The sequence below is a fragment of the Python bivittatus genome, unplaced genomic scaffold (assembly GCF_059951505.1).
Source record: "Python bivittatus isolate LINGU-HERP-01145 unplaced genomic scaffold, Pbiv_v1 ctg000020_np1212, whole genome shotgun sequence".
Taxonomy (NCBI): Eukaryota; Metazoa; Chordata; class Lepidosauria; order Squamata; family Pythonidae; genus Python; species Python bivittatus.
This window is the reverse complement of record NW_028277030.1, coordinates 65,759,986-65,778,415: the sequence shown is the minus strand read 5'-3', so window position 1 is coordinate 65,778,415 and position 18,430 is coordinate 65,759,986. Positions and strand designations below refer to the sequence as shown.

The 18,430-nt window shown below is 37.1% G+C and overlaps 1 protein-coding gene across 3 annotated transcripts in view; it reads right to left on the bottom strand.

Moving 5' to 3' along the window:
• Positions 1-18,430, bottom strand: part of NKAIN2 (sodium/potassium transporting ATPase interacting 2) — a 585,360-nt gene that overhangs the window by 319,189 nt on the left and 247,741 nt on the right. For all 3 annotated transcript variants that reach the window (XM_088140294.1, XM_088140293.1, XM_088140299.1), the window contains exon 2: positions 214-351. In XM_088140294.1, coding sequence (XP_087996420.1) covers positions 214-351 — 138 coding nt within the window. The remainder of the gene's footprint in view (positions 1-213; positions 352-18,430) is intronic.

The window sequence follows — 18,430 nt, the reverse complement described above, 5'->3', positions numbered from 1 at the left end:
CATTATTTAAATCCTGCTAACATACCTTTTAAAAAATACAGTGATCTCTGAACAGTTTGCTATATTTTCTGGATATATTTAATCTTGACCTTCTTGACCACAGAAATTACACATACAGATGTCTCCCAAACTACACAGATTGACTTAATGTATTTTAATTTTTACAACATATAGCAGGTACACTTGTAAGCATACAAGATTAATGGTACTTACTCCTGTTATGTAGCGAGGTCTATACTGGATGGTTCCAAATAGGCCAAGTATGACTATAATAATGTGTACAAAATTTGCCAGGATTGGTGCCCACTGATAACCAAGGAAATCAAATATCTGTCTCTCCAGCACACAGACCTAGGATTAAAGAACAACAGTGATTTGATTAGAATAGCTGAAGAAAAAAGAGAAAGGAGAGAGAGAGAGAGAGAGGAGAACCCCCCCCCCCAAACAATTGGGTTTTGAAGAATAGTTTCTCCATCTTCAGTACTACCATTAGAAACTTGTCCTATCACTTGTTGATAGTCAAAAAAGAAAAGGAAAAACACATTTTTACAATATACACTTCTTTTGTTTTACTAAAAATGGTACATTTTTTAAGGCAATACTCCACTGAGTTCTGTTCAGCTAAAATATTCACATGGGCAGTTTTAGCAAGATACAAATCCCCATTCAATGAGATGCTGCAGCTGAAGGCAGTGAAGCATTAACAACTTCATCATTTACCACTAATAGGATTTCCATGTCTGGAATGGGTGGCTTGTTTACAAGTCCACTATAGGTTATTTTCAGATCAAATAACTAGAAAATGGTGTGTGTGTGTATGTGTATGTGGCAAAAGAAAGGGTCAGAGCCAAGTATCTGAAATATGAAATTAAGATTGACCCAAGTTTGCAATGGAGGTGATTGCACTGCAAAAGTATTATGCTGCAAATGCAACTGTGCGGCCTTGAACATTTTTTACAGCTCTGAAAGAGATTTTGAGAACTGGGTGTACCTCATGGATTATATTATGCCTTATTGAAACAATATAAAAATCTATTGAAAAACTCAGTGAGCTATTTCTAAGACTTCTCTCCTACATTGACGATACATACATGCACAGAGACATATACAGACTCATTATATACATACCATCACTTAGCTAAGAACATAGATGGAAAGTAAATCATTCAGACATTTGTCTATCACAATGTACCAAACTCTTGGAAAGATACAGAACTTGTTCTTCTCAGGAATGCCAAACATAGAAGGCACACTGATTGTAGTTGTCATTTTGTAAAGTGGAAGTCGATTTTAGCAATTGCCAGAACCCATGTAATTTTCCAGCACTACAGAATGGCATCATACGGGCTAAATGCATCACTGCCTTACCCTTCTGGTCCAAGGTCTGGGGACAATCGCCCTGTTATGGAATAATATGACAACTGCTTTAGCACCATCACCAAAGATTCACAGATCAAGTGCACTTGGTTCCAGTGAGCTGACAGAAAGAACTGAAGGGGAGAACTGCAACAATGGTAGTGAAGCCAGCCCCGTTTTTGTCTGCTGCTTCCCACAGAAGGAGCTTCTCCTTAATATTGCGAAGGATAGGAAAAAATGTGTGAGCATAAGAACAAATGAATGAAAGCTGAATCCTGGTTCCTCCCTTCACAATCTTATTTATGAAAAGTAAGAAGGGATGTTTGATTCAGCAGATTTGCTTTGTTTTCTCATGACTACCATTATCTGTGAAATTCAGGTTTAGCTGAATCAGCTATTTTTCATACAATCCCAGAAGATGACAGCATCTAGACTGTCATCTAAAAAGCTAAGTAGAAGAGATCTGATTCATACTTGAATGGGAGTCCGCCATAAAATCCCGGGGGTATAGACTAGATTAGGAAGTGAAACTATTGGAAGAAGGCTATGGTAAACCACTTCTATAACCTTTTCAGGAAAACTATATACAGTAGATATGCTCAGATACTCATCAGGAGTCTTTATCTTTACATTCATGCACTAATGAAATGGTCTCCATTCAACAAAAGTTGATGGCATAATAAGAGATGCCAGTCTCTAGTCTTTAAGGTACTACAAAGTTTTTGCTGCAATAGACCAGCAGGACAACTCTCTATGTTGTGATATTTTTCTATATGACTAGATTTGACCCAATGCCATTTTAACATTTTAAGGATGACATCATTCTTTATTTCAGTTAAATACTACACTCAAATTTCAAGGAACTTTGGAGAATTTTTTTTCAAAGATTTTTACAAAACTGTATAATATGGTTAATACAATTTCACAGTCAAGCCACCTCTTTAAGATAATGGAGACACAAAATATCATTCACTCTAATTTACCTGTCAAACACATATCAGTTTTCAGATCCATATTCCCATTGCATCATAGAATCTACATACCATTCACTGCAAATCATTCAGTTTCCCAGCCAACTAAACCACAGCATCTGCACACAAAAGTAAAATACTTCCACATCCTCAACAACTCTAATGTCTCCACAAGCATTCCTCATATATTTATTCATAAATAGATTAAGAAATTTTCACTGCAGGGTTGGAAACTATTTCTGAACTTATTTACACACACTAACCCATAGATCCATTTGCTAGCATACATTCATTAATTCTTCTCGCCCCATCCCTCTCATTTATCTTGAAAAGTAGTGCTGAAAGCAAGTCAAAACTAGAGGTCTGCTTGAAACCATGACCATCAGCCAAGGACTACACCTGGTTTATGAGTTGCCCATTGTTGTTGTAATTCAAAATGGGAAACCACCAGCAGCAAGCAACAGGTTAAAGCTTACATATTTCATCTTCAAGCTGACTTGAAGATTTAGACATGGAGAGCGAAAAAATTTAAATAAGGGAAGTCAAGTTTCTCATAACAAAAATAAAGCTTCATCCTTAAAGATCTTTAACATTACATCAAGTATAAGCAATGTCAGTATACATTCTAAGATATAAGTTCTAATTATAATGCATATCTTACAAGTTCTAATTATAATGCATATCTTATAATAGTTATAGAAATGTCATCAACGAGCAGAAAAACATTTTTATTTGAACAGATTTGGGCTTCTGGTATATCTCTATAGTGCACTAGTTTATTTTAATTGTTTACCTGAATAAACTAAGTGAGCAATTGATCCAAGATTTTGATGTTCTTGAGGAATAATCACATTAATCTTGAAGGAATATAGAGAAGCGTTGCAACATGATTATTTGTGTATTTTATTCCAGACCCTACAAAATATGCACACAGTGTACCATTTCTAAATGGCATGCATATAAATGCATTGCAGCATTTATTCAAGCACTGGCTTGGTAAGGAACAAGGCCCTCAAGAGGGTTTAACTAGTTATGTCCTTGAAATCCTTTATAAATTAAAATAAAACCAGTACACAAAATTCATTATTCTGGCGATACTTTATCTCAGACACCAAAATTAGCTTTTAAATAAACAAAGGTGAATGCATGACATAAACACCTAATTTAACTGATCCACTGGCTTGTTTGAGCAGAGATAACATACACAGAGTATTTCCATGCAGATTTTTACATTTAAGAAGAAACACTTTTCTCTCTTCCACCGTTTTCTTTGAACTTTGTCTCTGCTCTGGATTTAAAGGGAAGCAACACATCCAGTAATTCCATTTTTGTTGACCAACTATATTACATTAGATATATTATTAAGCATTTAAAGACTTTCCACATATATTTTCCAATGTATACAAAACTAGCATAGCACAGGAGGAAGGACTTTAGCTAGTCTTTGTCACAGGATAGCCATGTTGGAATGCTCAGTTGCCAGGAGCAAAAAAGATGGGCAAAGACAGTTTGGACAGACAAGTTCTTAGAGAAAATCAAATTTTAGAAAAAGAGGTATTTTTTCTCCAAAGAGGTCTCAGCATTTTTAGACCCCAAGAGAGAAGGAAAATAGCTAGAGACAGACTAACTAGTAAATCACAGGTATACTAATTAAAAGACCATAAGCAACAGTTGCCAGGATACTTTAAGCTTCTTATTAGAAGAATGAAATTGTGGGAGTGTGCATCAATGTAAAAAATAATTGACATGCTAAATGGATAGAAGATCAGCATTAGACTTATTATTAATTTAAAGTTACTTCCTAAGTTTTTATTTAATTTTATGCAGCTTGTAAATCTCTCTCTCTCTCTCTCTCTCTCTCTCTCTCTCTCTCTCTCCTCTTTTATCTTTTTTCTGCTCTTTTTGGGGGGGGTTGTCCTACCCAAAATATAACATAATAAATAAAAAATAAAAAATAAAGAGAAAATTTAACAAGGTATTCATCCAATTTACACTAGCAAGACAAGAGGGTTTTTTTTAATTTATGCAACATTCATGTAGAAAAAAATTAAGCATATTTTTTTTAGATTTAAGGTACTTTTCCCACTAATCTTTGAAAATGCTCCATGTTTCAGTAACTTTTATTTTAAAGCCTTCCTTCATCAACTAGTTCTGGTATTTTAATCTGGTATTTTGCTTGTTGCCTTTGAATGCTTTTATTGCTGTAATAAGAACTGTATTACAGTGAATGGAATATACACCTCTGCTCCTTCTTACTGAATTCACTATATACTGTGATAAACAAGAGTCCAGTACAGGAGAGAGCTCACATAGACCACAGCTCAGGGTCAAAGCAGAATGCTAGAGAAATACATCTCCAAAAGTAGTACAACCTTGTTTCACCTTATCCAAGCATGCTGTTTATGCATGTAAAACATCGTTCTCAATCTTCGGTTTTGAAATTATCTAGCAAATTGAAATATTGTAGGGGCTTTCAAATCATGAGCTGCAACAATCAAAAATATTGTTGGATAATAAAACTATGGACTATTGTTCAGAGGGTTTAAAGGCAATCCTTTATTTTATTGAGACTTGGGACTGGGAGGGACCAAGCCAAGAATGGCTTTGATCAGGGTGGGTCCTCAGCTAACAATTGGTGAAATTCAGTTAACGATGGCAACAGGAACTGCCAGATTTCCATTGCTAAGTGATGTGGTTATGTGATGTTGTGCTTTATGACTGCATTGCTTAGCAATGGAAATTCTGGTCCCAATTGCCATCATAACTTAAGGACTACCTGTACTTTACCATCTGCACTGTTAATCTAAACTGTATCATATATTGTAAACTGTGGTAATTGTCAATATTTATGGTGTTGAAATTAGCACAGAGAATGAGATGTAAGGATTATGACAAACTGATCATATGCCTGCCAGTTAGGTTTGGGTGGCTCCCTCATAAACTTACTATGCCCCCTAGAAATATGGCATAACATCATTTAACAAAAAGGAAAAGAACTGTAAAATAACTTCTTGGCAAGACCTAAAAAATTAATGCCACATAATTTCCACTCTAAGGTTGCTTGAGGACCAGCCACATATTAAACTTAGGAGGCTTCTGACCCATTTTCTGACCAGGTATACTTAAAAAAAAAAAAAAAAAAACTGGAATGCAGCCTCAAGCAATCCAACTTTGAACCACACCAAAACATTCAGAAATATGCCCCCGAGGACCGGTAGGGAAATAGCTATTCTAGGAACAAGATGTTCCAGCCAAATCAGGACTCGAGGAGAACACTGTTACCAGAATAAGTGCCATCACTGGACAAAAAGGTGTAAGTGCAAAGAGGAACAATATGAATGTTCACCAGAATAAGTTAGAAAATTGAAACATTGCCAAGAATGTTTTCCTGCCTGTTTATTTCCCACAGTCAATGGAAACAACTGACACTAGTCAGATGCCAAGAATTGTAACTAGAGAACAATTGATACATCCATGGAAGCCTCAGTAGCATTTTCCAACTGACCAACACAGTCCACAGGCAAAGACCTTGGGTTTTTTCAACAGAGTGCCTGGGAGCTACCAGTTCAATGGGAAGCTGCACTCCAGTGGGGTTGCCAGAAGAACAGAGGATGGGATTTGCACAAGAGGGACTCTGTATTCTGCAGTTCTCAGTGGCAGAAAATTATGCCAGGGGCATTTTTACTTAGGAATATAAGCAATCCACCAAGCCACTATTTGTTTTTTAGAAAGAAAAAGACAAAAATCATCAGCCACCTGATAAGATATCTTTTATGATCTCTGCATGTCTGTCAAAAATTCTGATTATCCTCTGTTTTTCACTAGAATAGTCTTGAAAACTGCAGGAGAAGGATACTGGCTCTTCTCTTCATACAACAGAATCAAGATGTTAGACTCCTTTGTTAACTACAGTCACAGGAGCAAGAAAGTGCTTGAATCCAAACTTAAGTACTATTCCTTGCCAGGAATCTCTCTCTGGCTAGAAAACATCCCAAAATCTATTAATAAAGTCCAGTACGAAAAGTGGAGTATAACATATAAAATATTGGTAGAACTTGCTTTCCCTTAAAAATTGCAGTTGAACCAAGAATCCTCTTTTATGGTCTCAGCAATTGATACTGAGCTTCTCTCTCAGCCTCCTTGCGCCTCATGGAGGCTCTTCTGGCCATCTGGGAGAAGGTGGTTGTTAAATAGTGAATTGTGTAGTAATTCAGATGGGCACTAGTATACAGTATGTATGTTTTTGCACTAGTTGTAGTATAACTGGTGGGTCTGCCCCCTGTCCCATTGTTTTTTGGTTTTGTTCTTTTAATCTCCAGGGTTGAATAAAAGGATAACGCAGAATCTATAAGGCCTCAAGTTCTAGCCAGCTCTGGCATAGGAAATGGTTGCAAAGGACATGGAACTCTGTTTAATTTCTACTGCATTTTGCATTTACTTGGTGCAAAGAGAAAGGCACTCTGCATGTGCTGAAGACGGCTTTAATCTTTTCTGATGGCGTGATGGAGGAACTCTGGGCTTCCTCTATTTAGCAGGAACACTGACAGATTGCAATCAAGTATAATTACTAATGGTAGCCCAGTCATGTTCAAGACCCCTTAAACTGTATGAAGCAATACAGAGCAATTCAGACTCTCTGAACTGTGCTGGCTTCTTAGCCATTTCTTTTTCCACCCCTGGAGGATCCTGATAGTGAATAATCTATATACTAATCTCTAATATAGACAAATGGATTGGATGGTACAGTGTTTTAGGGACTGGCTGAGTAATTTGCCAAGTTCACGTAGGGTAATAGACATATGCAAATGAAACACGTAGCGCTAATGTCTCACCTCTAAGATGCCTCTCTCCTCTCGTCTCTTTTGTTTATGGTGTTTATGGGTGGTATGGGCCCCTCCTGCCACAGGTTATAAGACCTATTTTCTTAGACGCAGTTGCCATAAAATGCACAAGTACATGATTTTCAAGCCATACAACTAAATGTTACACCTTTGCCTAATTAGCAGGTACAATGAATATCACTGAATATACTACAGGCAGCAGTCTGAACTGGATATTGTCTCACTCATGCTGATATTCAGCAACAAGATTTAGAACAATCTCTTACCAAAAGAAGATCTTGAAAAAAGCTGATCACATAGAAAGTATTATGCATGTCAGATCTTCAGTATTATTTATTTGTAATTTCCGTGCTACAGAGTTTTTTAATACACAATGTCATCACTGAGATGTAGGTAACTAATAGCTTCTGCACTACATTTGATAGCCTGTTTAATAACAGCTGCAAGAAAACCCAAGCATATATTTATTGGAAAATGGTTGAATTCTACACATCCTAGAAACTAGAGATTAAATAGGTCAAGCTACTGCAAATAAATAAACATAAAAATTATATCAAAACACAAAATTATTTTTATTAATTTATAATGTGAGCTAATTTACTCTTATTTGTAGTATGTGCATTAGGCATGCTACCATTTAAGGAGTTATGAACTATAAAAACTATGTCATAAAAAGCTTGCAGGTTTTCCATTCCACTGAAAATTTATGTGTTTTTTTTCTCACTACATGGTCAAGCAGTAACCCACCAAAAGCTACTGCAGGAGAAACAAGTCATGTTCTTTTACTGCAATAAAAAACCCCAAAACCTACATATGCAGTTTCCATAGAAAAAGTCCATGCAGTGAATTCCAAGACACAAATAATGATAATAACTTATTGAGCAATTGACATGTCTGTATAAATCAGCCCATTGTTTCTTTTAATGAACTGCAGAAACCTCTCTCCAGTTAAACCTCTTTGCAAAACCAAAAAAAAAAAAAAGATTATTGAGTATAAAATGTCTCTTTCCTTTAAAAAATTACACACATACACACATGTACACAATTCCTGTTTATATTATTATATCATATTATTAATTATAATAAAGCATCCAGAAATGTAAGAAATGTTCTAGTTTTTTTTTTTAAATTACATTGCAAAGATAAACAACTCATTAGTGTCAGAAACAGCTCTAGACTGATGTATTTCTCCTCAGAGAGGAATATTTATACAGACTGCACTAATGACAAGTACAGATAGTCCTTGTTGGTTTTCAGAGGAAGAAGGAATTTCCTGCTTTTTAGCTACTTGACACCAAATCTGAACATTCAAACTGTTTTTTGTCTCTATAAAGCCCATCTTGCTTAACAGAGGTCTAGTACAACATTAATTGCAGTCATAGCTGAGAATAGTAGAATTAAAAACATGCTGTCTTTACTTCAACTTCAAAGATTACTTTGCTGGTGTAGAAAACATTTGTAATATTATGAGATTTGAATTCTTGGGCTTCTTTTCTTTTTTACTGCTCAAAATGTCCAAAGTACTTCTAGAGTGCTAATATGCAAAAATGGATTTCATGGCATTAACAAGACATTTTAGCATAGCAACCATAAATGTCACCATTACTTTCTAACTTACTTTGTAATATTACAGAGTTACCATATCAACATCAAGAGTTACATTGGATTATAGGCGTGATCCAATGTTACAATTGGCTTTACTGTATTACATTTTTATTGCACGACACATTCAAGGTTCTACGTTATATGAGATGCCTACTTGCTTAGACCACAGTCCTTGTTTCAGGCTTCTTCTCATTGAAAAATGGCAAGGAAGGAGATTGGCCAGCAGAAATTCAGGAACAGGGGAAGGCATAGCAAATGCCACAACATCCTTCCTCACACACAGGTATTATCGTTTGAGAGTCAACAGTTTCTGCAAATGTTCTATTGCTTTGCATGCTGACAGAGTCTTTGAAACCACCAGAGGTCAACTCTAAAGTTCAACACAAGCAAGAGCAGCACAGCACAAGCCTCTTTGTAATGCTAAAGTGGTCTTCTTTGATGAAATATAAAGAATACTGAGTCACTAAACATTGGAAGCTGTGGTATGGTCCCCTAATGGTTCCATAATGCTTTACAGATCCTTATGTAAGGAGCAGTCTCCTTATTCTTACGATTCTAAAGTTTGATGTCCTGTTAAGTAGCAGAAGTAAAAGAAAGAGTATCGACACGAACTCTAGCCATTTGTAAATTTATGAACTTTAGATTAGCCACATATCCTGCTTAAAGTAGGAAGGAAGCACTGGAATGACAATTCTATTCTTAGGATCACAAGTCCTCAACTGCATGAGATATTTCTTCATATACTGCAGCAGTCCTTTGCTCCAAAAAGACAATCAACATAAATAATTTGAGCCCCTGCATGTAATCTTCCTGGGGCTTGATCAAATAAACAGGAAGAGGGGAAAAAATAACATGATATGGCCTGCACTTGGTTGAAACTTGACACAGATCTGGTATCTGGGCAAGTGAAGAAATCATTTGGAGAGCCAATTGTTCTTAGTGTTTGTCCCACTTAGTTGCAGGTCTGCTTGTTTTGCACTGTACAGGTACTCCCCAGTTTAAGAACGAGCTCTGTTCCCAAGGTCTGTCCTTAAGTCAAATTTGTATGTAAGCCAGAATTTGTATAATACTGTATAAGTAGTATTGTGTAATGAACCCAAACCATTGTGTATTTAACTCAAATTTTGCTACAATAGGCTCCATTCTTAACTATGGGGCGTCCGTAAACCAGGCGCTCTTATCCTGGGGACTGTCTCTACTCACCTCAAAGCTATCAATGCATGATGCAACAAGGGGAGTTGCTTTTCAGCCAGCTTGTTGCACAGCCTGATACTGATACTGATTAGGGCTGAGAGGAAGTGGCTGCTCTAGACTTACCCAGAAGGCTTCCATGCCAAGGGAGGAGCCACTCTGATATAGCAATTAAGATGTGTGCCAGCCCTGCAAAGCAGACCAGTCCAAGAAACAGACATCATGTGTGCCTAAAGCTACTTTTATTAAGATTGGCTATAGTAACAGAATCTTGCAAGTTTGAATGTGCTTTTCTTCCTCTTTTATCTTTATGTGAATTTGGGGGGTGTCTGAGAAGTTTTCAAACCCCTCCTGTGTCATCTGGGCTTCTGCAATATTTACCTGCTCATTGCCTTAGTAATGGACCTTCCTTCTCTCTGTCAAGGTCCTCCTCTTTACTCTGTACATCACAGCAATTCAATTCAATTCAATTCTACCCTTAGCCAAGAGTCCTCCCTGGGTGACTTTAGACCAGTCACTCTTTCTGAGCCCTAAACTGGTGCTATTATAATGGGAAAAAATGGAGGAGGGAGTAAAATGTACATCACCTTTAAGCTCTGGAGAAAAGGTAAGACATTCTAATGGTCTGTGGGAATGACCTTGGGAGACAGGAGGAAGAGCTTCAGCCTAGACAACTGTCATGCAAAAGGTATCTCAGCCCACAGAAGGAAAAGGGGTGTGGGAAGTGTCTTAGAAGGGACCCTCCCTAGCAAAAGTAAAAGAGAGCAGAGATGTTTTCATACCTGCGAGATTCTGTTACTGTAACCTTACAATAAAGGTAGTGTTAGTACTCATGGTTTGTGCTTCTTGTCTGGACTACCTTGCATGGCTGACAGATATAAATTTAACTATTAATAATACTCACTTCTCCCCATAAGTTATCTGCAATTCCTACTGAATTATGTGCAATCCTATGTTTAGCAAACTTCCTGCTTACCCCACCTTGGTAAGTGAGAATGAGATAAGGCTATTAAGAATATTTTATACACCATCAATCACCATTTCTCAAACACTTCTGGCTAAGCTTCAACAGGAAAACAGAAGAGGATATAATATATTTCCTAAACTTTGGTAGAAAATCCAAGCAAGCTCGGTGGAAGTCCAACCCATAATACCGTCTCAAAGCCCAATTCTCCACCCTATATTTGCCTTCTAATCCTTGCTGTCTCCTCCCTCAAATTTGGCTTCTTTGCTTCAGTACTTACAGCAATTTCTCTTGGAAGCAGCCAATGGGGTAATGCAGTGTGGCTGCAAGCAATTCTCCAACAGAATCTCGCCGCTGCCAAATAAATGTCGTATTTCAAACAGCATTTGCCAGAGTTCTAACAGAGAGATATTGTAGATGCCCTCCTTTTTCTGGCCATAGCTCATATCTCTAGCTGTTCCAAGGGGGTGATCACCTTGCTGGTTTGATAAAATCCAAGAACTCAACAGTAATTATTAAGCTGGCAGGGTGCGATGCAGCAAACAGTTCAGTGGCAGGTATTTAAATGCTGCCTGTCCAAAATAGTAGAATCTATTCGTTTGTGGCACTGAATATTTTGTTGCATTTAATAATCATGAGCCTTGTCATAGGCTATGAAAGGCGAATTAAATTGCCTTACTCTTCCACAGTGTCTATCAGGAGGAAAAAAGCAAGTTGAAAATTTCAGGTTCTCTCTCCTTTTCACTTACATTGGCTTGTTAGCTAATGACCCTTTTTGACGGTAAGAAGCAATTATCTGTGCAATCATGACCAGCAAAAGCTAGGTGTTTACAACTGTTTTTGACCCATTTAACACAGATTAGTCTAGGAGAAAGGAAATCTAATGCTTCATTTAAGTTCATAAAATCAGTAGAAATGCTCGGCAGTTGGTAACAATAAATACATAAAAAATACCTCGAATGAAGTCCTCCCTCCTGGAAATGAACCTAGCCATACTAACTGTAGATAATGTGTACAGGCTATTCTGAGTAGATTTCTAACAATTTTCTAGTAAAAACAATCCACCAATAAAAAGGTAATTATTCAGTTTTAATGAGCCTGCAATTCAGTATACTGGGCCAAATTTAGAATGTTTCACTAAGGAGTAGGACAGGTTTTACAATCCAGAAAAATACATATTATCCTGTTTATTCTGCAGGAATATGTCCAAAAGCCCCCACCCAGGTAAGTCTGCCCAGTCACTAAACTGGGGAAGAAAGATAATATCAGGTTTGGGAATATTCAGATTCCTAGCAGGTCTATAATCCCTATTGATTTTAAAGGGTTTTAGGTATTAAAGCTCTGTACAGTTCCCACTGAAAATCTAATCAAGAATGAATTAAGTTAATTAAAATCAGTTATACAGATTAGTCAGTGGCAGGCTTGAAACAAAATCAACATGTGAGACTTATTTGAGTAGTTTAGATGTTAGATTTCAACACTGTAGATCCAAATTCAACTTGAAGCTCACAGGGTGACTTTAGACCTGTCATTTTCTCTCAACCCAACATAACATTGTTGTTATACAGTTCTCTCTACATGCATACATATGTAGGGATAACTCTTTTGCTAGGTCCACCAACAAAACCTGTGGAAATGGCGGGGGACAGCAATGCATGAGCCTTGCCATGGATATGGCTGCTTTAATACTTCAGAGAAAAGTGCCTTGTTCACACTAACACACTTAGCGATGCACCTTTTCCAAATGATCTGCACAAACCTAGGACACAGAGCTCTTGCAAGTTTTTTTTTTCCTTACATGATTCAGTACTGTATGTATATTCCCCTAATATATTCCATCATCTGATGCATTTTCTTTAACATAACATTTTATATACTTTTTTTACAGTGGAAAATAAATTGGACACTTCTGAAAAGTGTGGATTTCAGAATGTAAGTGCATTCCAATTCATCTGTAGATTTGGGAAATAATTAATCAAAGTTATTAATGGATAAATAAATATCATCACCACTGGATCCTGAATCATGGTTAATACTAAAACTAGATTCTGATGAATTTAAACCATGGCTTAATGTTACTTTCAGGAATTTTTTAGAGTGCTCTGCTACTTCTAAGGTAGATTACTGAATTACATGTACAGTAGCAAATGACAGTGTTTTTGACATGATTTTTTAAAACTTTCCCAGTGAGAACATAGTGTATTTTAACTGGGATCTGTTCATAACAGATAAGTATGAATAACTAGTACCTGGAAATCTATCCATCTAGATTTATTTTCAATCTCGATATTAAATCACAAAAATCTGCCATTACAAAATCATGTCAGTTTGAAAAAGCATTATGGTAATCAAAGCACCTGAAGAGAAAATATTTTTGGCATTTTGAAGGCTGCAGCTTGCAGAGAAAGTTTATACTGTGCAAATGCGGGAGAGGAACAAAATTGAAAAGGCAGATGGGAAATTCCACCGAGTGTTTTATTAGCTACCTGCAACTGGCTGAAAATAGCCAGTAATGAAAACAACTTTAAAATTTCAGGAGAAAAGACTAGTAGGTATGATGCAATAAGAATCATAGATGGCATTTTAGGAAGAATCGTAATAAATCATATCAAATCAACTCACCATCATTTTATATTAATGATGAAACAGAGAAGGACCTCAGACTCTTTTATAAACTTTTCTTGCTGTATCTTTACTCCTACCTTGGGAAAACTTGGTTTTGAAGAGTGGAATGCAAAAATAAAACAACAAAACAGCAACTACAATAACTGCCTATCGTACCTTAGCTATACATTGCTCTTTCTAAATCCCCTCTGCTTGCAGTTCCTCTACTAGATGGGCCTCAAACTTTCAGCCCAGAGCTTCCAAGTCATATTCTGTGACCTGCAACGATACCTAGGTAGCAATAACAGTGGTGTTATCTAGTGGTTTTGGTCTGGCTCAGTTATTACACTGCATTTGGAAAAGCAGAGAAAAGCAAAAGCTAGAACCCTCTCCCCTTCCTCCCTCCCTCCCATTTATCAATGGCCTCTCAGTGGTAAGACAATGGGTTTTCTTTCCCTTTCTTAGACTTAAAAGCCCAAAGGAACCAGACAATAATCTTTTGCTGCTTCTGTCCTCAGTGTACAGCAACATAATCAGACTTTCATTATCACTCTGTAATATGAAGGAACTCTTGATTAAAGTGAGTTGCACGCCCAAGGGAATTCCAAGCCCTCAGACACATCTAAACTACTGCAGTCCTGCAACTTGTGATGCTGCTTCAGCCACCAACAGCGTACTGGGAAATCTACTAAGAGACAGCTGGAATATGCCCTAGTTAGGTTTCATTTGGAGTGCTGTGTCCTGTTCTAGGCCTCACAATTCCAAACAGACTGTACAAATTGGTGCAAATTCAGACAAAGGTTAACTTGATGGTGAAGCCAAAATTCTATGAGGTGTGGTTAAAGGAGATGGGTATATTTAACCTATAGAGAAGGTGACTGTGGTATATGATATTAACCTAACTATTGGATATTGTTTCCAATAGTTTCCACCTGTCCAGTATGTTCCAACAGAGTGGGTACACTCCAGGTCCCCTCCATTAAGCATTGACAACTTGTGGGACCTAGGAAGCGGGTCTTCTCTATCATGGACCCCACCCTCTGGAACAGCATCCCCCAGAGATAAGGATGGCCCTCTCTCTCCTAGGGTCCCAAAAAGCTTTGAAACCTGGCTTTTGTCCCAAGCCTGGGGTTGTCTGCTATTGGTTTAATGGCCCCTGTTTTGTTTTGTTGATTTGGTGTTTCTTAGATTATTTTAGTCTGGGCTGTCTTTTTGATGTAATGTTTTTAGTGGTTTTTATGTTTTACTGGTTTTGTACACTGCCCAGAGTCCACTGGAGTTGGGCAGCCAATAAATTTAAATAAATAAATAAATAAATAAATAAATAAATAAATAAATAAATAAGAAGAGGAGATACGAGAGCAGTCTAGATCCATCTGAAAATTTATTTATTTATTAAATTTGTATGCCACCCATCTCCCCCGGTGGGTGACTCTGGGTGGCTCACAATGAAGGTAAAAGCCACAGTTAAAAAATAAATACCCCCATGAATTAATTAAAATTAATTAATTAATTAAAAAGTCAAACTACAAAAACAAGCCCTATACATAAAAACTAAAAAACATTCAAGAAGACGGGGGAGTAAAATCAAAATTTATCATACAGAAGGAGTGGATTTCCTTACAATTGGTGATAAAAAATCAAAATGGATGTGCGCAAAGGTGAAGCAAAAGTAATTCATCTTTAGGATAGGTTCCTACATTTGTTGCTCTAATCTTTGCTCATATGTCTAGTCAATCAAAAAGTATGCATTGTTTAGGATGCTGAAATATACTGTTTTGGAATTTGAGCATTTGTCAAGAAATAAATGGGGGGATCACCATCTAGTTCAGATGTTGATTTCACAGATGGGATGTATGGCTAGCAAGATAGGCAGAGGCAGGGTTTTCTGATATAAGTACCATTATACTTTTCATTTTCTTCATTTTTGACTCACTAGGGACTTTTGTATCAATCTATGAGAAGGCTTCAGTGCTATGGCCTCTGGACTAATGAACCAGTCCTTGTGTGACACTTGTGACAATTTGAGTTTGAGGCTCCAGCTCTACTACATGGAAAGAGAACAACCTTGCATCCCACGACAAGCCGCCTAAAATAATAGAAATCTGAAAACTATCCCCAAACTTTTACTGGCAACTTATTACCCAACTTTCACTAGATGTTTTGGGCTATGTGGGTTACAGACCTTCCCCATCTTATCTTCCTTTGCAATCTCTCCATGCGACTAATCCCATCATCTTTCAAACCGGATTGGAGTGGGAGAAGAAGGCTGCAAGGGGAATGGTGTCAGCTCAACTAGTGGATATTGATCTGACCTGGAACTGGAATATTATCCTTTACATTTAGGCCACTTATGTGTGCACACAGAAAGAAGGGTAGACACTTTGTAATTCAAATAAAGCAGGGAATACCATTAAGCCTAAAGTGCTATGTGACTGAAGAGTTTCTAAAACACTAGCTTCAAACTGATATACAAACTTTAATGGTTGTATGGAATAAAGAATTAGATAGAGGTTTCTATTTTTTTCCTGGACAATGTGAAGAAGGGTTAACATCCTACCAAAAATTCCAATAAACCTTGGATTATGTTTTATTTGACAAAAGTAATATTTTAGACCTATTGGACTTCATTGTGTTTGTATAGAAAACTAAATAGTCATGTTGTTGGAGATGCAGTAAGATTAATACTTCATTTAAGCATGTTGTATGATGTCCTATAATTGTTCCATTTGCGGAAGATGTTATTACATGCATTAACTCAGCTTTGAGCAAAATGTAATGGTTTGTGTTCATCTGAACTATATTCCCATATTGAATGGGAACTGATGTCTAGAAAGTGAGAGACTGTGAGTTCTAGTCCTGCCTAGGCACCAAGTCAGCTGGGTGATCTTGGTCCAGTTGCTCTCTCTCAGCCCTAGGAAGCAGGCAATGGCAAATCACTTCTGAAATCTTGCCAGGAAACTGCAGGGACTTGTCCAGGCAGTCACCAGGAATCAACACCGACTCAAAGGTGGAGCCAGTTTGGTGTAGTGTTTAAGGCATCAGGCTATAAACTGGGAGACCCTGAGTTAAGCCCAAAACCAAGTGGGTAACTTTGGGCCAGTCACTCTCTCTCAGTCCTGGGAAGAAGAAGGCAATGGCAAACCACTTCTGAAAAACCTTGCCAAGAAAACTGCAGGGGCTTGTCCAGGCAGTCTCCAGGAGTAAAACAAAAACAAAAAACCCTCACTCAAAGGCACACACATATAGTTAAAAGACTTCTTCAGTATGGGAAAGAATAATATGGCCCGAACCATTCAGCAGACTGCAGAATTGATGTTATCAGCAATTTATGAATGTACCATCTGTTGACATAGAGTACCTATATAAGGAAATGTGGCTACCCTTCATTAAAATCCTTATGTAAAACTTTTTGTATATTATACATATTTGTGAATATATGCTTTGTATGTTTTTGTTTTTGTTTAGTTCCACTTTATTTGGGCTAATGAACCCAAATAATGCTGAGTATGGTTCATTTTTATTTTTTTGGTATTCCATTACTAATTGCCAAAAAACCCTGAGCCCCTCTATAAAATATGAAATCATGAAAGCAACTGTGCTTTTTGTATTAATTCTAAAAAGCACCACAAAGGCCACATTGGCAGCAAACACACTTTCATATGAGATGTTACTATGGCAGCCCAGTTTTGATCTGGAGCACCTAATCTAACACCAACGCCTTGCACATTTTAAAAAAATCTCTACATCCTCAGTAAAAAGATACCTGAATATAGAAAGAAACATAATTTTGAAATCCTATCCATTGCTAGCCTTTTTCAGCTATGTACAGTAAACATGTGTAGGAGGAGGCACATTGGTATGACATCATCAAAGAGAGAAATTTGTGACCCTGCAAAAGTTGAAAATCCACAGCTTCTAGCATCCCTCATTGCTACCCAAGGTGGCAGGGCTGCAGTAGTTTGTAATTCCTCAACACCTGGAGAAGCACAGATCCTCTACCTATCCTACATTCACTTGTTAGAATATTTACAAGGAACCTAGATACCTGGATGTAAATGCCTACAGAAAAGAATGCTCTGCCACAGTTTTAATGGATTAAAAAGCTAGTATGCATACAACATTCAAGGATAATGTTTTTAGAATTAATACTTATAAATATAGTTCCATAATAATTGCCACACTGGCTTCTTCACTATCACAGATGGTGGACTGAGATCACAATTCTGAATGAATATGTAAAGTAACAAATGAATATGCAATGAACAAGTGAAATAAATTAATTTCAAAATCTGTGTTTTTTAAACAGATAAAGCAACATAAGAAGAAATAGTTTCTTAGGTTAGCAATCAGTGCGTTTTTGGAATTAGAATGCAGGGCTATCAGCAACTCTTATTGTAATGACCACGATCTCTTCTTTCTAAAAAAAACAGGAACCATGCTCTAAAGCTAAAACAAAAGTTTGCCTTTGGACATTAAAATTGCTCAAGTTCTCATGAGTCTGATACAAACTATAATCTCATAAAAAGATGAGTGTAATGACACAAAAGATGATTATATAACAGCAATTCTCTACTGTTCTGGATCCTGGCAATCCCCTTGCTTATGTTTGAAGGTTGCAGACTTCTTCAGAGTAAGGAACCGAAGCATGAAGGCAAAGTGAGCAGAAGTTCTTCTGATATGGACATGAGATTTTTGGAGTCCTGGACATTGGCTGTTGAATCATTTGCTACCTATATTCATACAAATGGCCTTTCCTGTTAGTTATTTCTAACTGAACAGACAGAAATGTAAACAAAATGAAAATGTTTGTCACAAACCACACCAAGCGTCAAACATCTCTCTCTTGGTCTCGCCTGACTTCCTCAGGATTCATTCAATTATTCTGAGCAAGATTT